Below are 25,132 nucleotides of genomic sequence, written 5' to 3'. Positions count from 1 at the left end.
ACTCTAGCATACAGACCTGATTGGTAGAGTGCTGCAGAGATGGTTGTTCTTCACCTCTCTCAACAGAGAAATGCTGAAGCGCTGTCGGTTTCTTGGTCACCTCCCTGACTAAGGCTCTTCTCCCCCGATCACTCAGTTTGGTCGGGTGGCCCGCACTAGGAAGAATCCTGGTGATTTCAAACATCTTCCATTTACGGATGATGGAGGCCACTGTGCTCATTGGGACCTAAAACGCTCCAGAAGTTTTTCTCTACATTTCCCCAGATCTGTGCCTTGATACAATCCTGCTTCGCAGGTCTACAGACAATTCATGGCTTGGTTTGTGCTCTGACATGCACTGTTAACTATGAGAACTTATATAGACAGGTGTGTGCCTTTCTAAATCATATCCAATCAACTGAATTTACCACAAACAGACTCAAACAGATTGCACCTGAGCTCAATTTTGAGTGTCATGACACAGGCTGTGAATACTTATGTACATGTGATTTTTTTTTTTTGTTTTTTATTTTCAATCATTTTGCAAACATTTCAAACAAACTTCCTCCACGTTGTCATTCTGGGGTATTGTTTGTAGAATTTTGAGGAAAATAATAAATTTAATCCATTTTGGAAGAAGGCCACAACATAACAAAATGTGGAAAAAGTGAAGCGCTGTGAATACTTGACATGTTTACAGTGAGTAGGCTCAACTTTTATATAACTATTCCCCCCTTTAAGCCCCTCCCACTGTTAGCGCGAGTCCGCCCCCGCCATTCCCCTATGCCACACGAGCCTCATTGGTACTTTCCTTGGTGTGGATGCCCCAGGTCCTTCACAGTCCTGGTTATGCCCCTACAAAATACACAAAAAAATACTACTGCATATACTTCGCAAAATGAGAGGCAGCCTGATTATCAATAGATGAGCATCTCATTTTGACACTAGTTGGTTTCATAAAAGTGAATACATGTTTCTAACTGAGCTGTAGTTTAATATAGGGCAAACACTGTTCTTGTACAGAGGCCCTTTTGTCCACAACTGGGCACAGGGGTCAGAAATGTCTACAACTCTGGGCAGCCTTGAAGAAAGAGATGCAAAAATGTTACAACGCTCAGGCGACAAACATGATTCTGTTGTGGTTTGGCACGGCTTAGAAACACTAGACTGCTTACAACGAAAATATTAGGTTATGTGATAAAAATGTGACTTCTCTCAATCCTAATACCCTCTCTCTATGCTCCCAGTCTTTCTTTATTGTCTGCATGAATAAAAACTCATTTCATGAAAACATACTTGTTTCCAAGAAAATGAGAACTAGTGAATGAGAGAAAGTCCCATTGAGCCTGACATTTTTTGGGGTTTCCCCAGGGAGATTTATGGACTCGTGGGAGGATTCTAATCATATAAATATCCACATCCTGCTAGCCGTGTTAAGCTTTATTCTGGTCCAGGTAAGCCTGTTCTACACAATGGCCAGATTCCTCATTGCTCTCCTGGGCTCACTGCTCATTCTTCAGTTCGTGCAAGGTAAGTGGCACAATCAATATATTAAGAAACATGTGACTATTGACTGCACTTATTAAGATCATTTAAGTATGTATGTATGTATATAGCTTAAATAATTACTGTACCTGCTGAATTCCAGGACCGGTTCCTGAAAGAGAAGTTTGTCCCTAGAAATATTTTTTCTTGGTATAATCCCAGGTTTTAACTGTTGACCAATAATATTAGAAAATGTATCTTTCTACTGGTATATTAAGGTAAATCTGTGCCCAGACTTTGCGCACTAGGGTTTTTATATAGCAGTAAAAGCTATTCACTAATTTACCATTGTATCTATAGGCATTGTAGATAAATTAATTGTTAAAGCTCAAAACAGGGGCACAGAAATAATACCTGCCTAACCCTTTAGTCCCTGTGCACATGAGGCATTTAGCTTGCGTGTGCCCAATCCCATTGTTTTAATGCACCCAGGAGGTACAGGTGCAGCGTTTGCCCCCACTGCCAGCAAAACTCTCAACTGTCTTCATTTGGAGGGACTGTCCTTCTTTTGAGACCAAATCCCTCTGCCTTTCGTGCAGCCTCAGCTGTCCCTTATTTTGACCAAATGTGCACAGTTCTGTACAAAATACATTATTTTTCCATCAAAAAGTGTTACTATGCACTAAGCCCAGGTTCACACTATAGCTATTGCAGACATCGCATGTGATTCGCACCCACACCGCATGTGCCGATCATATGTGATGTCTGTGCAATGCGAGTTAAGCCATGCAGTTGTATGGCTGAACTCGCATTGGATTCGCATGAAAAAAAAAGTGCAGGGCCTTTTTTTTTTCCCCACACTGGAATCGGATGGCATGGGTTTTCTCACCCATGCCATCCGATTCCTGTCCGAATTCACAGTTTGCAATGTGATCTGTGAACCAATCTGGGGGTGTCATTAACATTGTATTGCCACCTGCAGCGGTTCGCAGAGGGCAGTGTGAACTGCCTTTGGGAGAGATGCGATGCAGGAACCGGCGCTGGCTCCCGCATTGCTACAGTGTGAAACCAGGCTAAACCTTTGCTCCAACCACTATATTACTGCATGTGTTACTTTAAAAAGTCAATATAAAGAAAAATAGAGGATACAGATACACTTGTGTGGTTTAGTCAATCATTTTCTGTATATTAGATTTTTGCAGTTTGTGTAACCCAGGGCCAGGGCAGAAGCCTGTCCTTTGCCTGCATACTGTGCACAAAAAGGCATCCCTTAGACCCCTTTCACAGTGGTGCAGAAGCGGCATCGGCGGTAAAACATTGATATTTTTAGCACCGCTTTACCGTCATTTTAGCGGCTCTATTCGGCCGCTATAGGGCCATTTTTACCCCCGAAAAAAGGTTAAAGCGGGATTCCACCCTAAAGTGGAACCTCCGCTGATCGGATCCCTCCCCCCCCTCCGGTGTCACAATTGACACCTTTCAGGGGGGAGGGGGGTGGAGATACCTGTCAAAGACAGGTATTTTCACCCACTTCCGGGCATAGACTCCCGTGGGAGTCTACGCCATTTCCTGCCCTGCCGCGCTGTCTGCTGGGACACACATGGGTCTCAGTGACAGCGCGGAGATTTCCTATTGCGCGGCGCGGCTCGCGCATGCGCAGTAGGGAACCGGGAAGTGAAGCCGATTCGCTTTACTTCCTGATTCCCTCACCTAGAATGCTGGCGACAGCAGCCGAGAGCCGAGCGATCGATCGGCCTCGGCTGCCGGCATCGCTGGAACTCGGGACAGGTGAGTGTCCATTTATTAAAAGTCAGCAGCTGTAGTATTTATAGCTGCTGGCTTTTAATATTTTTTTTTTTGGTGGAATCCCTCTTTAAGACCGGCATTAGGCGGTATAGCCGCGCTACATCATTGATTTCAATGGGCTGGAGTGGTTTAGGAGCGCTCCTTCACCGCTCCAAAGATGCTGATTGCAGAAGTTTTTTTTCCATCCTGCAAGCGCACCGCTCCAGTGTGAAAGCCCTCGGGGCTTTCACACTGGAGACACAGCAGCGGCTGTTTCAGGTCAGTTTCCAGGCACTATTTTAAGCGCAGTAGCACCTGCAAAACGCCCCAGTGTGAAAGGGGTCTTATTGTCATTTCAGAAAATTAAGAGATATGTGCCTGCAGCCTGACAAAGCCTAAGCCAGACTGAAATATACTGCGGCTTGACAGGGCTGAAGGCTGTAGCAAGTGGTACTTACATTTAGGGTCATATGCATTCAGAGGTGTATGCCCAGAATGCAGAATACCTGCGCTCTAAACCTTTTCCTGTGTACAACCTTGCCTGTCCACCATTGTAACATGGGTGGTTACTGGTTAGAGGGCAGTAAATTGCAGCTCAACCATTTATTTTTACAGCCCCTTAGCCACAGGTGTAAAATAAGCCCAATACCTTTTATTGAGGAACAATTAAAATTATTTTATAGTATACAATTCCATATATAGTATGTCCACCTGAGGAATAAAGGGCTGCATTTTTGTTCAAGGCTGTATTGAGCAGAGTGGGTTAAAAACAATAGAAAAGAAAGGCTTACATTTTTTGCCGGTATTGTCTGTATTGTTTTTTTAAGTCCTGACACCTTTTGTGATGTTCCCTAAGGTAGATAGAAGCAATAGTGCCACCTATAGAAAAATAAATAACATTGCCATTAGCACAATTAGAATAGCCAAGTAAGCATTTTACAAAAAATATACATACTACTACAACCACATATAAAAATTATATAAAAAGGGAGTCTAGAAAGTACATAAAAGCTCCAGCTCCAAACACTAAGGCCCCTTTCACACTGGGGCGGTTTTCAGGCGCTACAGCTCTAAAAATAGCGCCTGTGTAGCGCCTGAAAAAATCATCCCCTTTCACTCCGGTGTGAAAGCCGGAGGGCTTTCACACTGGAGCGGTGCGCTAGCAGCACAGTGAAAAAAGTCCTGCTAGCAGCATCTTTGGAGCGGTGAAAGGAGCGGTGTATTCACCGCTCCTAAACTGCTCCTACCCATCTAAATCAAACAGCCCTGCTAGCGGCCGCAGACCGCCGCTAAAACTAGGATAAATCGCTGCTAAAAATAGCGGCTCTTTACCGCCGACGCCGCTCCCGCCCCAGTCTGAAAGGGGCCTAAAGCATTTTTTAGCTCTGGATAAAGTGGTGAATAAAAGTATAGTGTAAAGCTAAAATTTTGGGTTGCCATGAGGACAGGAATAGAGAAGCAATCTCCTGAAGAGGATACTTCTGTGACAACTGTCTAAAGCCCCATACACACCAGATCAGATTTTCTGCTGATTTTTATCTTCAGATTTACCAAAACCATGTAGTGTAAGGGCCTGCCTGATTACATACACATTGAAACTCATAAGGTTTGACCTCATATTATAGGGTTTTGGTGAATCTGAAAGAAAAAATCCGCAGAAAATCTGATAGTGTGTATGGGGCTTAAGAGAGGATTTCCCACAAATTGGAAACATATCTTCCAACTTCCAGTTGTGCCCACAAGACAGGAAGTGAGTTGGAAATCTTATTGATGAGACATAGACAGCTAAAAAAAAAAAAAAAAAAACTGACAATGGTTTTAACTCTTTCCTACCCTATACAAAGTGAAAAAAAAAAAAAATCAGCTGCAGTTATACTTTAACCACTTCATGCCGATGTAACACATATATGTGACTTGACGGAACTGGGCTTTTTTCCGTAGGGCCACATATAGGCGTATCTCCCTTTGTGCTGGTAATGCGCCGCACTCCCAGCACAGAGACCGGGGTTTCACTGTGAGCCCTGGGCCCCGTACTAATGATCAGGACCCGGGTCCCCCAATACCGGGTCACCTGATCACTGTGGTAGCCTCTTATTGGCTACCACAATGATCAGTCACTGTGATGCCCGCCCCTGTGTTTTTTTTTCTGTGAATGGAGAGATAGATGCAGTGTATCTTTGTCTTTCGATGCAGAAAAAATAAAAATGTATAAATAAATAAAATAATAAAAAAATTAAACAAAAAAATACCTAGATCAAGGTCAGTGCCAGGGTTAATGTTTGGGTCCAGTAAGGGTCAAAGATCATGGTCACGATCAAAGGTCAGTGTCAGTATATTTTGAGCAGGATTTAAATACCATCTATCCCCTAGTAAAAGCAGCACATACAGTACACAAAAACCCTGGTTAGGCACAGCGTTAACGTTTTGATTGTCCTACATGTTTAAACCCCTTCCCAGCCAGTGTCATTAGTACAGTGACAGTGCATATTTTTAGCGCTGATAATTGTAAAGTGTCAGATAATGTCTGATTGTCTGCTGCAATATTGCTGTCCCGCTATAAGTTACTGAGCGCCACCATTACTAGTAAAAAATAAATACATAAAAATTCCATAAACATATACCATAGTTTGTAGACACTATAACGTTCACGTAAACCAATCAATTTAAGCTTATTGGATTTTTTTTTTAACAAAAACATGTAGCAGAATACATATACGCCTACATTTTTGAAGAAAGTTGATTTTTTAAAAAAAATATTGGATATGCTTTATAGCAGAAAGTAAAAAATATTATTTAATTTTTTTTGTTTATAATGCAAAAAAGAAAAAAAAGCAGTGGTGATAAAATACAGCCAAAATAAAGCTCTATTTGTAGGAAAAAAATTACATAAATGTTATTTGGGTACAGTGTCGCACGACCACGCAGCGCCACATCCCAAATTACCTGGTTATGAAGGGGGGATAAATTTTCCGGAGGTTAAGCGGTTAATGCTAGATAATCCTCTCTTTTCTAGGAATGTCACCTTTAGGGAGAAGACGCTGCCATTGCATTGGACGCCTTTCCAATTTTGTTGATATCAAGCAAATAAGAAAATTTGAGGTGTTTCCAGAAAGTTCCAGATGTGAGAAGATGGAAGTTATGTAAGTTATTATTGGTTTTGAAGAATCTGGGATCAATGTAAGGGTTCTAAATGCAGTCATTTTGTTCAAGGCTAACAATATGCAGAAAAGAAGACCATGCAAATCCGTCGCCTTATGGGGCTGGTTTACTTAAAAATCTGGTGTAACTCTGCATAGAAACCAATCAGCTTCCAGATTTTTGTCAAAGCTGTAAATCAACCCGAATATCTAATTTTACAATAGCAGGAGCCTTTGAAGGGGATCTATAAACTAGAAAATAGCAAATTGTGGATGTTTGCTTATTTAAATGTGCAATATTTTTACTAAACGCTAAAAAGTCCTACACACTCCATTCACACAGGGGCAACGCGACTTCCAGCGAGACTTTGGGAGGCAACTTGGACATGACTTAAGTATGAATCACAGCACGACTTGAGGCAACTCATAAGGCAACTTGAAGTTGCTTCCAGGAGAGGAGACTTTACCAGTGGCCAATCACATAATAATCAGCTCCTTAGGAGGGAGGGGTTTGCCTAGAAAACTATTTTTACCTCCTGGAAGGTTGCTTAAGTTAATACAGGGGATCAGACTTGGAGGCAACTGCCATTGAAATCAGTGGGTACAAGTTACCTAGAAGTCGGATTGAAGTAGTACAGGAACCTTTTCTGAAGTCGGAGCGACTTCAATAGTGTACATTAAGACGGCTCTCATTCACTTACATTGATTTTGTGATGTTGCGCGACTTGAGGCAACTTGGGACGACTTCAAGTCGGATCCAAAGTTGCTCCTGTGTGAATGGACTCTAAGGGGCAAATTTAAAAAGCAGTCAATGTGCCATTCCCCAAAAATGTACTCGTATTTTCCTGGTGCATTTGTTTTAAATAACTATGATAATTCACTTAGAGTGAATGTTTGGTGACTGTCACATTTACTGATTTATGAAGAAGCCCCAAATAAAATAAAAATTCCCAACATTCTCAGGAGAGATACCAAAGCCAAGGAGGTTTTCATATAACCTTTCAAATATATACTTATTCTATAACCCTCATCTTTCCTTCCTGTAACATTATATCTATAGACGAAGGCCCTGAAATAATGGATTGTTCTTCCTGTGGTCATGGTATTTGACAAAGAACTGGCCGAAAGGATCAGAACTCATATAGAGACACTGACTGACTGGTTGGCTCTACCTGAACATCGGTTACCTGAGCTATTTTTTGGCTTATGGCCAGTACACAAGGTCGTGCCACGCATGCTCAGAATAAATTACGAGACGAAAGCTATTGGCTACTGCCCTCTTTATAGTACCGTCGTACATTGTTTACATCATCGCATTCTGAATGATCGGATTTTCCGACAACTTTGTGCATCCGTGTGTATGCAAGACAAGTTTCGGCCAAAATCCCTCAGAAAAAATCCAACGGATTTTGTCATCGGAATGTCCAACCATGTGTATGGGGCATTAGACTACATGATCAGATGCCACCACTTAGCCTTCTGACTTCTTTCTGAGCTGCTTTTGCATTCTGATTGACTTGTATGTAAAGCCAAAACTTTTTTCTTTCACCCTCTATATTTATTTTGGGTGCCATTATCTGAAATACAGAAAATTATGGCAAATCCAAACATTAAACAATTGTCCCTGGAAATGTAAATCTTCCAATGGGGATTCTTATGATAACTGTCTAAAGCCCCATACACACTATCAGTTTTGCTGCTGAGTTTTTCCTTCAAGTTTACCAAAACCATGTAGTGCAAGGGCCTGCCTGATTGCATACAAATTGAAACTCCTAAGGTTTGACCTCATATTATATGGTTTTGGTAAATCTGAAGGAAAAACTCAGCAGAAAAACTGATAGTGTGTATGGGGCTTAAGGGGGCAGTTTCTTTTTACTTACCTGGGACAGGAAGTGATGAGAAATGTCTCCAAAAACAAAAAACAAAAACAAACAAAAAAAAGACAGGGATCTTAACCTTCCCTTACTCTATCCTGAATGAAAAAAAAACTTTACATACACTTTATGATTATACAAAGATTGCAACTTGGGAGGCCAGTAGGAGGCACCCTAGTGTTTGGGTTGTTAAGCCAGTTACCACTCCTAAAAGGGTCTCAGGTGATTTACAGCTTTTGTTGAACAGTGGGCCGAAACCCCAAACTAGCCTCCCCTTGTCTCATGCCTCAATAGGAGCATACAGTTCCTGTCAATACAGAGGCCTCTTGATATTGCGGTTACAGGCGTGGTTACTGGGAAGTTGCCACTCATATCTGAGGCCAGTGTTACACGGGTTTTCAGATATCACGACCGCTGCTCTGGAGGAGTCTTCCCAGTCACCACCACCAGCACACTTACCCACAACCAGTAGGCACACATTTATTTTTTGGCGCCGATCTCCGCTCCTGTGCGTCGTAACGTCGTAGGGAACGGAGATCAGCGGCATGCGGGCACTGTGTGAATCGAGCGGAGGACAGCTCGATCACACAGCGCGGAGGACATCGCTGGGGACAAGGTAACTTCTCCCTGTATCCAGCGATGGCTCGGGGTTACCACTTATGTTACTGAAATCCCAGCCCGAGTCAGACTCGGGATCACCGCCAGAGAGGTTAAGTACATGTACAAAGCTGTAAAACTGCCTATGAGTTTTGGACGTTAGTCCTTAGTCATAGTATGAAATACTATTTTGGATGTCATCCTGAGTGCCGACCATCCCTTTCCTTATTGTGGTACGTTGGAGGTGTCAGCAGCCTCAAGGTCTGAGCACCAGGCGGAGCTTTTATGTGGGAAAGTGTCACTGCCTATACACCTGTTTTCATTGGCTGAGATTAGGTTGTAGACAGTTCTGTTATCATATAGTATACTGTAACGCTTACCTGCTGGACCCGAGCGCCTGTAGCCTTGGCGCATTTGCAATTACTTCCATGCTGCCACTTAATTGAGGGCATTTACTTCCATGCTGCAGAACATATTTGAGGGCAAGGATTCTTTATCCTCTATTACTTTACTCAACAGCTTTGTTAAACAAAGTTACAAAATATATTTCCAGGTACAGTCCATACACATGCTACATTGTCCTTCCACATAACTGGCTATGTTCATTCCATGAGAAAGGTACTTTTTGTAACACATCTTTGAGACACACCATTTATGTGCATTAGATTCCCAATGAAGGCTATCATGAGAGGGTGCTGCATAGTCATAGTCCATACTGACTCACGGCTGCAGCTGTGTTCATAGGCCTAACACTCTGCTGCAAGGTTCCCTCCTGGGAAGTGAGCTCCCTATTCTTCTTTCAACACCTTTCTCCACTCCAACTGGCCCCTTTCCCCACCTGGGGAGGAACAACCCAACAAAAAATTCAAATCTTTCTTACAGACCAGCTTTAGAGGATAATAGCAAATTTGGGTTTTAATATAAAAATGGACATTGACTGAACCAGGTTTTTTGTTTTGTTTTTTACACATTTTATGATTCCTTCTATGATGCTATCTCTGTCCCATTTACTGCGAGACAAATGAAAAATTGAAGACATGTATACATGAATGTTCAAGCCATTATATTAGACCTGTACCAGCACACAAAAATAATTGATCATTACGTTTTTTCATTTGCAGTGCTAAAATGAAGAATGGAGATGAAAAATGTCTGAATCCTAATATCAAACTGGTAAAAGCTATCCTTAAAAAGGAAAGTACTCGGTAAGCACAGTGATGTAGAAATAGGATTCCAGCATGTGAAATATTTTCTAAGTGATATTTGAATGCTCATTATATGTACTATATTGTAAACATTACCACTGAATGGCAATTTTTATTTATTTATTTAAAGTGGTTGTAAACCCTTCCATATACCCAATGAAGTGACTGCCTTTAGGTGATACACAGAGATTAAACAAATCCTCCTACATAAGTTGTACCTGTTTATCTGAAGTCTTGTCTTCTCTACGTTTGTTAAAAGTGCTGCATTTATAAGGGTCGTCTGAGAGAGCTGCTTCCTATAGCACACAGGAACAGAACCGAGGCTGTCAATCTGCTGGAGGTTCCTCCCCTGTCACCATTTTTCTCTCGATGTCAGGAAAACTTGTCAGAAGTGACTCATGCTGATATCAGAGAAACAAAGCAGCAGACAGAATTGAAACTTTGTAACACTGATTGCTTTCTCTGTAGAGTTGCACCAGATTTTCCACTCTCCAGTTTTAGTAAATAACCCCCTTAGTGCTCTTAATTGAGACAGCTACACACTATAGAGGGAAATCCTTTGTTCATATTTCATGTCTGAGGTTTACAACCATATTAATGTAATTATTTATATAATGCTGACACATCAAGCAGTGCTTTACAAAGTATGCAAGAACCCCACCACAAGTTTTTCCTATATACCGTATTTATCGCGAGTGCGTGTTATACGCCGATCCCCAATGTCTGTGGGGGCAACAGGAGCGCCGCTGACATTGGCTGAGCCGAGCCGAGTCTACTGTGTACTCGGCTAGACTCGGCTCCACTCGCAGTGATGCCCAGTCCCGCCTCCTAGCCTTTACGTCCCGCCATTGGTCCGGTATTGTGTCCATCATAGGAGCCGGACCAAGGGGCGGGACAGAGGCGTGACTGCGAGCAGAGCCGATCAGCCGTGTACACAGTACACTCGGCTTGACTCTGTCTATGTCGGCAGCGGGAGGAGCCGAATATCGCCATGGCTGCGGCAAATTGAAAACGCAAACATGCTGCAATTTTGGGCAATGCTGCAGACAGACACTGGGGAAGGCTACAGATGCCCAATGCAAGGCTGCAGACGGACACCGGGGCAGGCTACAGATGCAGATTGCAAAGCTGCAGATGGATGCTGATAAGGCTGCATTGATAGGCATTTAAAATGTAAGTTATTTTCTTTAAACTTCCCTCCTAAACTTGGGGTGCGTGTTATACGCCGGCGCATGTTATATACCGATAAATACGGTACTTTTAATTTATAAGTGGAGTAAATTAAATGCTTAGCAACCAGGGGCAGACTGACAACTCATGGGGCTCCCGGGCAATAGGAGACCATGGGGCCCCCAGGCAATCAGAGATTATGGGGCCACACAGTATACACAAACACACACACACACACAGTATACAATCACATAGTATACACAGACATGTCTCTATTAGCTGATAAGGTACTGGAGAGGTGGGGTAGCTATAATCTAAGGATTTTTAGACCAAAATGATGTTGGTAAGGGACATTTCAGAGACAGATGTAAAAAAAACACAGATTTTTACATACTTTCCCTGGTTTTACTGAGGCTGGCAACTCTGATGGGGCCCCCTAGTGGCACGGGGCCCTCGGGCATTGCCCGAGTGGCCCAATGGTCAGTCCGCCCCGGTTAGCAACCAATTAATAATACGTTTTAACCTTTCAATGGCATAAATGATTGGTATCTAATTGGACATTTCTGACAAGCGTCATTCTGTGTATTGCATGTCCTTTTTTTTATCTTTTTCATTACATAATAACAAAGATAATCCTTAAATACCACAAATGACTAACACAATTTAAAGGGATTTCTGAAGGGGGGACTTTCCCTACAAACAAGGAACAACATATTGTACTCTACAGTCCAAATTTAGCAATGCCTAGAATACACATTGATGTTTGAGACTGCATTTTCTGTTCCCTTGTCCACTTTGCTAAAGTATGTGACCACACGGAAAGATGTTATCAGCATGACATGTCCTAAGGATGGCATATATAGCCTGTATGGGCAAATTAATATCTCAGTATAAATGGAAACTTCAAAGGTATTATATATTATGAAGCTGCTTTGACTGAAGTGTCTAAATATAAATGCAACACTCTTTTGTTTGCCCCTATTTATCATGAGCTGAACTCAAAGATCTATGACTTTTTCTATGTACACAAAAGGCCTATTTCAAATATTGTTCACAAATCTGTCAAAATGGGTTCACACTGCTGCGATGCGGGAACGCTGCAAATCCACTGCGGGTTCCCGCATCGCATGCCTCCCGGCGGCAGTTCACACTGCCCTATGCGAACTGCTGGAAGTGTCAGTGAAAAGTTAATAACACCCCCAGATCAGTTTGCATATCGCAGTGCGATCTGCAAACTCGGACAGGAATCAGATCGCATTGGTTATCTGTACGGCTGAACTCGCATCGCACAGAGATCGGATGTGATTTGCACTGCAGTGCGGTGCAAATCACATCCGATAACGTCACTGCAGCAGTGTGAACCCAGCCTTAGTGAGCACTTCTTTTTTGCCGAGATAATCCATCCACCTCATAGCTGTGGCATATTAAGATGCTGATTAAACAGCATGATTATTGCACAGGTATGCCTTAGGCTGGCCACAATAAAAGGCCACTCTAAAATGTGCAGTTTTACTCTATTGAAAAGTCAGTATCTGGTGTGACCACCATTTGCCTCTTGCAGTGCAGCACATCTCCTTCGCATAGAGTTGATCAGGTTGTTGATTGTGGCCTGTGGAATGTTGGTCCATTCAGCAAATTTGCTGGATATTGTCAGGAACTAGAACACGCTGTCGTACACGCCGATCCAGAGCATCCCAAACATGCTCAATGTGTGACATGTCCGGTGAATATGCTGGTCATGCAAAAACTGGGATGTTTTCAGCCTCCAGGAATTGTGTATAGATCCTTGCAACATGGGGCCATTCTTTATTATGCTGCAACATGAGGTGATGGTCGTGGATGAATGGAACAACAATGGGACTCAGGAACTCATCACGATATCTCTGTGCATTCAAAATGCCATCAATAAAATGCACCTGTGTTCATTGTCCATAGCATACGCCTGCCCATACCATAACCTTACAGCCGCCATTGGCCAGTTGACATCAGCAAACTGCTCACTCACATAACACTAGTCATGCTCTCTGGCATCTGCCCTGTACAACGAAAAACAGTATTCATCTGTGAAGAGGACACCTCTGCCATACGCTATCAAATGTGAGCATTTTCCCACTCAAGTTGGTTACGACAATGAACTGCAGTCAGGTCGATACCCCTATGAGGGTGATGAGCATGCAGATGGTTTATGACAGTTGTGCAGAAATTCTTTGGTTATGCAAACCAATTGTTGCATCAGCTGTCCAGGTGGCTGGTCTCAGACGATCTTGGAGGTGAACATGCTGGATGTGGCGGTCCTGGGCTGGTGAGGTTACACGTGGTCTGCGGTTGTGAGGCCGGTTGGATGTACTGCCAAATTCTCTGAAATGCCTTTGGAGACAGCTTATGGTAGCAAAATGAAGATTCAATTCAAGGGCAACAGCTCTGGTGGACATTCCTGCAGTCAGTATGCCAATTGCATGATCCCTTAAAACTTGCGACATCTGTGGCATTGTGCTGTGTGATAAAACTACACATTTTAGAGTGGCCTTTTATTGTGGACAGCCTAAGGCACACCTGTGCAATAATCATGCTATCTAATCAGCATCTGGATATGCCACACCTGTGAGGCGGATGGATTATCTTGGCAAAGGAGAAGTGCTCACTAACACAGATTTAGACAGATTTGTGAACAATATTTGAGAGAAATAGGCCTTTTGTTTACATAGAAAAAGTTGTAGATCTTTGAGTTCAGCTCATGATAAATGGGGCAAACACAAAAGTGCTGCATTTAAAATTTTGCTCTGTGTATTTACAAATCTACCAGTCTACATTTACACTTCTCTATCTAATCACTAAAAAAGTGATTTCAGCGCACAATCCTTTTACAATCCTGCACCTCAAGATCTAACACATAGTACTTAGAGTAGAGCTAAAAGCAAAACTTTTTTCATTTTCAACACAATAATGGATGCTCATAACTTCATCTGAAGATGCCATCTGTATCCCATTGGGGAGATTTCCCTCCACAACTTGTCCTATAGCCATGACAGAAAGTGGGAGGAAATCTCTCCAAGATTAGGGAATCCTGGATTGTCACCAGAACTAGTGTCCCCAAAGGAAGATTTCCCTTCTATTTTTTTTTTTTTGTAACAACCCAACATTTGGGATTTACTTACACTCTCATTGACCGCATTAAACAGGACAATAGAGAGGGTGATATACAAATGTGTGAAACAATCAGTGCCACCCTAAATGAATCAAGTGCAAAGTTGCAGCCGCTATACACTTTAAGTGAAATCACTTAAAAAATAAAAAAATAAAATAAATATATATAAAAAAAATATGTGTACCAAAAGTTGCGCACACACACAGTGCAGTGCTACTACAGTGATAATTCAATGCTATACTTAGTGTTATGTATACATGCAATACAATTCAAATTCATAAAAAATTCATAATAAATGTCCCATAAATCAATATCAATCTTGATAGTAGTGCTCCAATGTTATTATCATATCACCGTGTTTCTCAATAATTCTTATTGCTTATTGGTATACCTCACTTTTAGTGAATTTTCTCCACCATAGGATAAAGTGTGGAAAAACTTTTTAGGAGGGAAAATGCTTATCTGGGTGATCCCACTCTGATACAAAAACTTTTCCAGCAATAGACAGGAAAGGAATGCACAGCTTGAAGAGGCTTTAGCGAACCCAAACACTCAGTTAAGGGTACATAAATGTGGAGCGGACCATTCAACAAGAAATTGCACCATCAATCTTACAAATTGTTAAAGCTGATCCACCCGCATTTGACACCTCAGAAGAGGAGTCATTAGCCTCACCATGGTCCCCTGAGAGAATTCATCTTCTCCTGCCCCTAGTTCCTGTTTGAGGGTCCTGGGTAATGGAAGAGAACCTGTCACATTTTGTCCCACACTGGAAGCCGCTAACCTTTTTCTTTATTTTTTATTTTCAACCCTATCATGGCTGAGTAAAAAAATACCTTTTTAGTAACATAAATAGGGGCTGCAGTGTTGAAAAGAGTTGCAAACATTTCCTGGCCCCGATGCTCACTCTGACCATCTACTCCCTCTCAGGGGAGGATGCCATTGTAGAGATGAGTAGGCTTTCCAAAGCTTGAGGGAGACCCTTTTAGCCCTTTTTTGGAGGTGTTTCAAACCCCCTTCTGACCTTAACCTGATGCACAAAAGCAAAGGTACTATCAGAACAAACCGCATCCACTGCTTGAGCAATAGTTCAGCCACTGCCGCTGCTATTAATGCTCAGCCTGATACAAATAGTAAATGTGTCAAATAGGAAATGCCTGTGCCACCAAACCTCTTTCATGCCCCTCTTTGCTATTTTGTCCCTTCGACAACTTGCAGCCAGCACAAAGAGTTTTGCCAACACACTCCTGCACCCTCCATCGCATCATGCCCCCCCCCCCCCCCCCCCTTTCTCTTTTCAAAAAAAGAGTTTTCCTGCTGGGATTGGCTTGTGTGGGAGGGAGGTATAGCGAGGAGGAGACCTGAAAGCTGCTGCCATGCTAGGGGCGGTGAAAGAAAAAAAAAGCATCCCCGATCGTTCTTTAGCTCTCTCCTAATGTTCAGCTCCCCCTCGAATATGTCGTGTAACAGTTTTTTCTCTTGTAATGTGGATTTCTTTGAGGCCAGCTTAATGCAGTGTTAGCACCTTGCAGTCTGTTGAGTAAAGACTAGTACACAGTAGTAGTTTTTTCCATTCAACTCAGTAGGGGTGAACGAAAAAAAAAAAACAACTTACAGCTCAGGAAGAGCCACTGTACTAACTATCCAACATTAGTACAGTGATCTCCCCTGCTGTGTTATTGTGTTCAGACAGGGTGGTGCCCCCCCACCACCACCACAACCACAACACTTCGGTTTGAGAGCTGATTGGCAGACCTTTTTTGGCCATGCCCCTTTGGCAGAAGCCAGCTGAATGGCCAGCTTCTGTCAGACTGGCTGCAGTACACATGAGCCGAATGTCAGCCAGTTTCTATTGAAGCGGCTGATGCCGCCCGACATTTGGCCCATGTGCACGGGGCTTTAGGTTAAAGAGAATGTAAACTAACTCATTATGCAATACTTATCTCAGAACAAAGCCCTCCAGCTGCGCCCGCACACCGCTGAGACAGCTGACATCTTCCTCGTTGTTTTTTCCGGGTTTGCGGACTCCAGCACTGTGAATGGCCAGAGCCGCGATGACGTCACTCCCACTGTTTACGGCACAGGCTCTGAAGGTCTGGCATGGTAAGCCGGTCCTTCAGAGAGCATATGCACCAATGACGTCATCGGCTGCATGCACTCTGAATATCTCCTACACTGTCCAAGTTTAGGAGATAGTCGCAGTACCTACAGGTAAGCCTTATTATGGTCTTACCTGTAGGTACAAGTAATAAAAAAATAAGACTTGATTTTGTCTTTAGATGGCTAGGTTAGGATTTAGGGTTAGGTTTAAAGGTTGGATTAAGGCATAGAGGTATGTTTAGGTTAAAGTGTGTTTAAACCCTAGCAATGAGCTTCTCTTATCTCCTACCTATCCCCAAAATTTTTTTTACGTGAACCCAAAATCTGTATTTTGCCAAAACTTTTGCATTGTCTAAATTTAAGCTCAAGTGTGCCAGATTTATTTTTCACTCTGCTCATTCATATTTAGATACTAAATACCTAAAAAAAATGTGAAAGTTTACACTTCAATTAACGCTTAATCTGTTCTTGTTACAGGTCTGGTAAAGCATCTGGAAAATAAGCAGAGAAAAAGGACTGAGAATGACCAGTATATCTTCTACAACTAATAATGTTATAAACACAACAGCTATGATCATTACATATAGTGGGTGGGGGGGGATCTATTGAAAAACACATAGATAAAGGCAGGTTCTTGTCTGCAGGGATCTGTCTGTGTCCTCTTTGTGTATGGATTTGCAGTAGTTTTGATTGCTTGTAGCCTTCGTAATTCTGGATAGTTTGGGTAGTTTCGCACACATCTATGTGTATTATATCATTAAGCTTGCTACAATTTTTATCTGATATGCACATTAAGTAAGAACAGGTTAGGAGACACATTTTGTGTAGGTGCAGTGCTAATTCTGCCCACAAGAGGGGGATATATACATCAAACTTCAGTCTTATAGTAAATCCTATTCAAGTGATATCACTCTGCTGCGCCTTTTCTTCACTGCCTATGTGTCTTGATCACATCATAATAAAATCACCCAGCATAGTAAAAGGCAGTTTAATATGTAGTGCATTTTTTTTAAATAATTGGCAACAAATATATTGCTTTGTTTACTATGCATGGGTAATCTTGGGGAGAAAAAGGGAAACCTTTATTTTTATTATTTATTCCAATAGTAATTTATTTAAAAAGAGCAGCTAACAAGAAAACTATTTATGTTTTCCTTATTTTATATATTTTTTTAAGCAATTACAATCTATGATTAATGGATCAGTTATAGTATACCATTCTGTTTTCAATTTCCCAAACCTTACTTTGCTACATATTGGTCCATACAAGTGCAAGGAAATATAGCATTAGAATTGCTGTATAGATGGTGTACATGTATTTTATAAGTTGAGTTCATAGTATCATTAATGATTAAATATTAGTCTAGGTTAGCCGTTATGATAAGAATAAGGGTCATAAAGCCATTGCAACTTTAGTGGCTTCCTATGTATAGTTTCCTATAGTTAACTAATTCTATACAAATGAAGGCCAAATATGTCTAAGGTCTTTTTTGTTGCACTGTCAAACACAACGTTTATATGGTATGATACCAAGTAGGAGATGGACAATCACAAATGACTCAAACAATGTAGGATATCTGTTTACATGATAAACACATCCAATGCATCTGTTATCAATGTATCCTCAATATGCACAGAATTAGGATTCATGTCAGACTGCATAGGTCTCTGCTTTTCTTTCCTTCCCCCGGCAGTCTCCAGTGCAGCTTCCCGCTGCTGTCTTAGCAACCAATGATATGCTTATCCTTCACAGGAGGACAGAACTCCTACCTCCTGCCCTGCTGCTACAGCTTGCTGTAGCCTTTTGGTGCTAAGGTGGACTCTAATGGGCACCCTGATTTAAGAGGGAGCTCTGATGGTGACCCTGATGTAAGTGGGGACTCTGATGGAGACCCTGATGAAGGGGAACTCTGATGGGCATCCTGATTTAAGAGGGAGCTCTGATGGTGACCCTGATGTAAGTGGGGACTCAGATGGAGACCTCGATGAAGGGGGACTCTGATAGGGATCCTGGTATAAGGGGGCATTAATGGGGACCCTGATTTCAAGAGAGACTCTGATGGGAACAATGATGTAAGGGGGAGTCTAATGGGGGCCCTGATGTAAGGGGTCTCTGATAGGGATTCTGGTGTAAGGGGGGCACTGATGGGGACCCTGATTTTAGAAGAGACTCTGATGGGGACCCTGATGTAAAGGCGGACCGTGATAGGAACCCTGGTGTGAGGGGAACTCTAATGGAGACCCTAAATTAAGGAGGGACTCTGATGGGGACTCTGACATAAGGGGAGCAAGGATGGAGTCCCTAATGTAAGGGAGAACTCTGATGGGGACCTTGATGTACAGGGGACTCCGATTGGGATCATGATGAAATGATTTTTGCCCATTTGCACAGTAAAAATAAGTTAGCTCTAATGATGCATGCCCCATCTCTGGCCGCCACAGTGTTTGTTATATATCTTACCTTAACTCAGGCAACAATCTCCTGTCAGCACTGAATGCAGTACACTCAATACATTATGTAACATAAAAGGCAGCACATTATACTTAATAAATAACAAAAAATATCATTTAAATGTCTGATTTTTTATTACGTTATCAACACACTGTATTTTCTAGATTGGATTTTGGGTTAACAAAGCTCATGTATTTAAGGTTGGCACAGGAAATGACAATTACAATTTTTTTTAGGAGATATTTGGTTATTATTTAGGTTTGCAGGAGAAATGTTCCTATAATCACATGATAAAGTGCTGCCTTTTGTGTCACATATTGAGGTGTATTTTTTGATTATGTAGCTGCTATTTGACAAGGTGGTGGGAGTGCAGTGTTTTGCACATACACTCAGTACACTGATCACTGTGGGTCACTTATACCCCCTCTATTCATGAAAAAAAACTTGCATTCTTTTCAATGAATGCAAAACGTTCTGTAAGGACGAAGGCCATGATCTCCTCTCCTCCAATCACAGAACAGCCTTTCATTAAGCCAAATTAACACAAAGCTTTTTAATAATAGAGGAGTTGCCAAGAGAGTGACCCACAATGATCAGTGTACTGAGTGCACTGCAGTCAGAACTGTAAGTCTCAGCACCAGATGTTCAATGTTGATAGGAGGCTGAAAAAAGGAACATATGTAACAAATGTAGCGGCCAGAGATTGGGCACGTCTCATTGCAGGCAATTCCTTTTTTTGCTGGGAAAATGGCCCAAATTATTTTTAGTCCTACTTCTGCTTTAAAGATCCAGTATCAAGTTTTTTAGAGGAAAAAGAAACTTATGTATACAAACCAAGACTCACAAAAGACTTGTGATGTGTATTATACCTTTGTGTAGCCATATATGACTTAGCTCAGAGATAGTCCAACTGAGGGACAACTAGTTGTGTAACTCTCTGCTAACAATGTAATTACTACAAGTTCATAGCTCATACATGTAGCAGTTGCACTCAAATCATTATAAAATATATGCTCAAAGGCATGTCTGCAGATTTTCATCTAATTAACTTTTTGAACATCACTGCCAAATTGTACACTGAAATTGTACATTCATGAGTGTTATTGCTTTACTGTATAATGGCATTAAACAAATATTTTTTCACATTTTTTTATTGGTTATAGGACAGTATAAAGTGTCTGTATCCAATTACCTATGTGCTGGAGGCAGATCATTCGCTATGCATATGGCTTTGCTGTGTGTGCTGCCTGTTTGACATTGTTATAATGATTTTTGTTTAATATAAAAAATAATGGAAAATAAAGATGAGGTTTATTATTCTACATCTGCTGATTCAAATTCTTCCTGGTGTATCAGATGCACACGTTCCCCTATTATCATCAGTACCATTGATTCACTGAACAGAACTCTGAAAAACACAACTGTAATAAATTGTATTAAAACTTTATCCAAACAATGAAGCAAGTGCCCTCAAAAGAAACGTTCACTGAAAACTTTGAGAAATTTCACTGAGAAATTTGCAGGCTGCCATTTTCTGATCTTCTATTTCTGATCTCTATTAAAGTGTTACTAAACCCAGGAACCTGCATTCACTATATCTGGTCTCCCACAGTACACAGAATATGGAAATGCAATTATTTTAGTAACTATAAACTGATAAATACTTTTTCTCATCAGCAGTATACAGCAGCCTTGTGACTTTTATCAGTTCCTAGTAAAGCTTGTAGGAGAAGTTTTCATTCTCCCCTGATCCTCTGTCTGGACACTGCTGATTGGCCCTGCTGATCACATGCTCCTTCCCGAGAAAAAATATAAAATAAAAATCTAGCAATACACACTAAACTGAGTTTGTACAGCCCATCCCCGGCTCTTTAAATATCAGACTGTTTGTTTGGAGACAGTGAAAGAAGAGGAGGATAAGAGAGACATGATCAAACAGCCTTTATACACAATGCAGAGGATTAACTCCTTAGGTTCCACAGTGAGTAAAACAAGCATACTTTACTGCATATACAGACTGATTTTATCGTTGTGGGTTAAGTAACGCTTTAATCACAAAATTCAAATATACAACTACTAAAAGAATCACATTATGCTAAATGCCATACATTATTGTTTTTGTGAGAGCCAAGAAAGAAAACATTCGGGAGTACAGCTATCACTATACTTCTGGTGCTCTAACTTCAATTTAAATGTATCACCACAAGATGGCGTTGTGAATACAGATAGGTATGAGTGTGCCAACGTCCTAAATATATTGCAAAATGTATTCAAAAGAAGGAAACATGGACTTTAGAATCACATCTGTAGCGTTGAAATACAAAATTAACCTTTATTAATCTTTATAATTACATTATTGACATAACATGTTAAAAACAAAACATGGTGCTTGGTCTAAACGACGCTCACACCACCTAACACAACCATTACCACCACAGTGGAACAGATCGATCAATAGTGATTCAAAATGAGGTGATGTCACATAGAAGGAGCAGCTGGTTGGTTGTAGAGACATAGTTAAGAAAACTCTACATGTTACACGTCCTTTAGCGCTTCTTCAGGAGATTGCAGTCTAATATATACATGACAACAATAAAAATAATAAAAAAACAGATACAGCTTGGATCAGCTATATGAAGGAGATTCAAGCCACTTGCAATGCAAATACAGGCCAAGAAATAGGAATTAATCAGTATATGACTAATATGAAAAGGTTGTTAAAGAAGAAATCGAATTTACATTGGCATGTGGATTATTTGCAGCAGTATAAAAAGGAAAACATCAGTCACCTGGGCCTACGTATACAATTGTATCCATCTTTTCAGAATGTAACTCCGGAATTTAAGTTTATTTGGAAGAAAATACAAATACAATGTAGTTAAGATCTTATGAAACTTCTAATTACCCAATACCAGATTGAAATTAATAGCCTTGACCAGGATATACTGCTAATATTTCCTCCTTCACGACCCCCCCCCCTGTGACTTCACCATTAAGATCAACAACACAACCATTGGTCCACCCACACATGCCCGGGCCCTGGGTGTAATCCTTGACTCCGACCTCTCCTTCAGCCCCCATATCCAATCACTGGCTAAATCCTGCCGCCTTCACCTCCGCAACATCTCCAGAATTCGACCCTTCCTGACTAATGACACCACAAAGCAACTCGTTCACTCCTTGATTATTTCCCGCCTTGACTACTTCAACTCTCTCCTTAATGGCCTACCCTTAAGCAGGCTATCCCCCCTTCAGTCTAGTATGAATGCTGCTGCTAGACTAATACACCTCACTAATCGTTCCATGACTGCTGCCCCTCTCTGCCAATCCCTTCACTGGCTTCCCCTACCCCACCGTGTAAAATTCAAAATGCTAACCATAACATACAAAGCCATCCACAACATCGCCCCCATCTACATCACCAACCTCATCTGTAGATATTGCCCAAATCGTCCCCTCCGCTCCTCTGAGGACCTCCTGCTTTCTAGCTCCCTTGTTACCTCCTCTCATGCTCGCCTTCAAGACTTCTCCAGAGCCTCTCCCATCCTCTGGAACTCCCTGCCCCAGTCTGTCCACTTAGCCTCTACCCTGTCCACCTTTAGAAGATCCCTGAAAACTCATTTATTCAGGGAAGCCTATCCCACACCCACCTAACTGTCCCGAGCTACCCCCATCAAATCAGTCTCTGCAGCTATTACCTTTTGTACCACCACCCCCTCCCTTTAGAATGTAAGCTCTACGAGCAGGGCCCTCCCGTACCTTTTGCATTGTACTGTAATTGTGTTGCCCCCCCCCCCTATACATTGTAAAGCGCTGAGTAAACTGTTGGCGCTATATAAATCGTTAATAATAATAATAATAATAATAAATAATAATAATAATATTACAATCCACCAATGAACACATGAAAGATCATGCTCAGTTCATTAAACGGTGGCAAGAATTTAAGGAGTATATTACTAAAATTACCAAGGACATTATTTAAAAAAAAACTGAATAAACTGGTCAAGGATAGGATGGCATTCTCTGAGGGATACGCCTATCATTGGCAAAATCCCTCCTAACAAGCGTAAAATCCAGCGTAGGGGTAATGAAACTGGCATTACAGATGAAGATACAGAATCAGATTCTTCTTTATCTACTTTTTCTTCACAGCCACCAAACAGGAGAGGGGGAAATACCTTAATGCACAACGAGTGGGGATAACATAAGCGTAACTTTGGTGAAGGGCACTATACACCCTATTCTAAGAAATGACCGGACAATATAGTCAATATTATTTTTGACTATGCACAACGTTTAGGTGCCCCCTCTACTAGTGGTGTGGGTAACTTATCACAAACTAAATACATGGGCCCTACGGCTGTACAAGCACTACAAATCTTAAACACCCAAGCCCCAACACTTAATGCACTTCCTACTACATCTAAAGCCGCGTACACACGTAGCCCTCTGTCCGACGTACTTAGTCTGGCGGACTTCCCGCCAGACTGTCCGTCGGACTTTCCGAACGGGCTACTTGCCCACACACGGCACTTTTTCAGCGGACTAATACGGCGACTAAGTCCGCCGTACTATCCGCCCTACTTTTGAAATGAACGGACTCGCCCACACACGCGGAGGAAAGTCCGCTCATTTCGTGCGCGTCTCCAGGTAGGCGGGGCCCGCAAAGGAGACGTCGCAGGCCCCGCCGCCTGGTATGGACTTAAAGGGGAACCTCAACGCCGGAAAAAAACGGCGTTGGGGTCCCCCCAGGTCCACATCAGACCCTTTTCCTAAGCACGCTACCCGGCCGGCCAGGAAAGGGGGGGACGAGCGAGCGCCCCCCCCCCCCTCCTGAGCCGTACCAGGCCGCGTGCCCTCAACATGGGGGGTGCCTTGGGGAAGGGGGGGCCACGCGGCCCCCCCACCCCAAAGCACCTTGTCCCCATGTTGATGAGGACAAGGGCCTCTTCCCGACTACCCATTCACCTGTAAAATAAAAGTACAAAAAAAACACAACACACAAGATAAAATAGTTTATTGCACAGCTCCGGGGGTCTTCCGTCTTCGGGGGTCTTTTTACTGGACTCCTCCGCTATCTTCTTGTAGCTCTTTTGCTAGCGGAGGAGCCCGGCTTTCTTCCTCGCCGCTGGCCTCTTCTTCCGACTTCGGGGGTCTTGTCCCCCTCTTCAGTTCTTCTGCCGGGCCACCGCGCCTTCTTCTAGCTCTTTTACAGGCGGTGGCCCGGTCTTCTGTCGCCGCCGCCGCCTTCCGTTCTTCTCTTCTTCTTCTTCTTCTTCAGATGTTGCCTCGCCGAGTCCTCCGCTCACAATGACGGGGACCGGGCACGCGGCGACTTATATAGGGACAAGGGGCGGAGTCTTCGGTTGATGTCACATGGGTTCATGTCACATGGTGACCCCGCCCCCTTACAATGTCACAGTCCTGGAGGATGCTGGGACTGTCGCCATGTGACATGAACCCATGTGACATGAACCCATGTGACATCCACTGAAGACCCCGCCCCTTGTCCCTATATAAGTCGCCGCGTGCCCGGTAGTGATGGCCGAACGGTTCGCCCGGCGGTCGTTTCGCGGCGAATTTCCGACATTCGCGGTCCGCACGTTCGAACGCCTTTTTCCGTCGTTCGCCGCGGCGGACTTACGTGTTTAATGTATACAAGAACTTTAACCTTTGGTGACACGTTTATCATGTGATACAGGACAGCCAATTGAGACATGACAGCACATGGACACTTGTACATTCCCCCTAACCTATAAATACACCCGATCCGGTGGCCATTTTACATTCTTTCTTCTGTTAAGATAGGGACAGGTTCCTGTGTGGAGTAGGGAGAGATAAACCACTAGCTATTTGGTACACAAAAGTTCTTTTCAGGACTGGTATAGGTGTTAGGTGTTGATAGGTTTGCTGTGCTGCTGATTCTTGCAGCAGCCTGAGTGTCTTTTGTTAGTTTAGAGAAAGGGAAAGGACGGTGTATGCTACAGGGACAGCCAGATTAGTCTTTCATCATCATCATCATCATCATCATCATTAGCTGTTACTATCAAGGTCCACAAAAGAGCTGTTCCAGTAACCACTAATCGTTCTCTTTTTTTGCCAATTTGTATAGGGACAGGAAGGAAGCAGTGTTGTCAGGCAGTGAGGGTAATTTTAAAGACTTGCTGTTATTATTAGTTCCACAAAGGTTCTTTTCAGGA

General features: G+C 42.4%; 1 protein-coding gene across 1 annotated transcript; it reads left to right on the top strand.

The window, feature by feature from the left end:
* The first annotated feature begins 1,358 nt into the window (after positions 1 to 1,358).
* On the top strand, positions 1,359 to 20,251 carry LOC143974783 (C-X-C motif chemokine 10-like). Its single transcript, XM_077476517.1, has 4 exons — positions 1,359 to 1,509; positions 6,263 to 6,389; positions 9,979 to 10,062; positions 16,955 to 20,251. Exons 1-4 carry the CDS (start codon positions 1,359 to 1,361, stop codon positions 16,977 to 16,979), a joined length of 387 nt encoding a protein of 128 aa, XP_077332643.1. The 3' UTR covers positions 16,980 to 20,251.
* Positions 20,252 to 25,132: the final 4,881 nt, after the last annotated feature.

The sequence above is a fragment of the Lithobates pipiens genome, unplaced genomic scaffold (genome assembly GCF_037356315.1).
Source record: "Lithobates pipiens isolate NorthernLeopardFrog02 unplaced genomic scaffold, aLitPip1_a1.2 Scaffold_13, whole genome shotgun sequence".
NCBI lineage: Eukaryota > Metazoa > Chordata > Amphibia > Anura > Ranidae > Lithobates > Lithobates pipiens.
The sequence above is the reverse complement of the archived record's forward strand: the minus strand, read 5'-3'. Positions and strand labels throughout refer to the sequence as shown.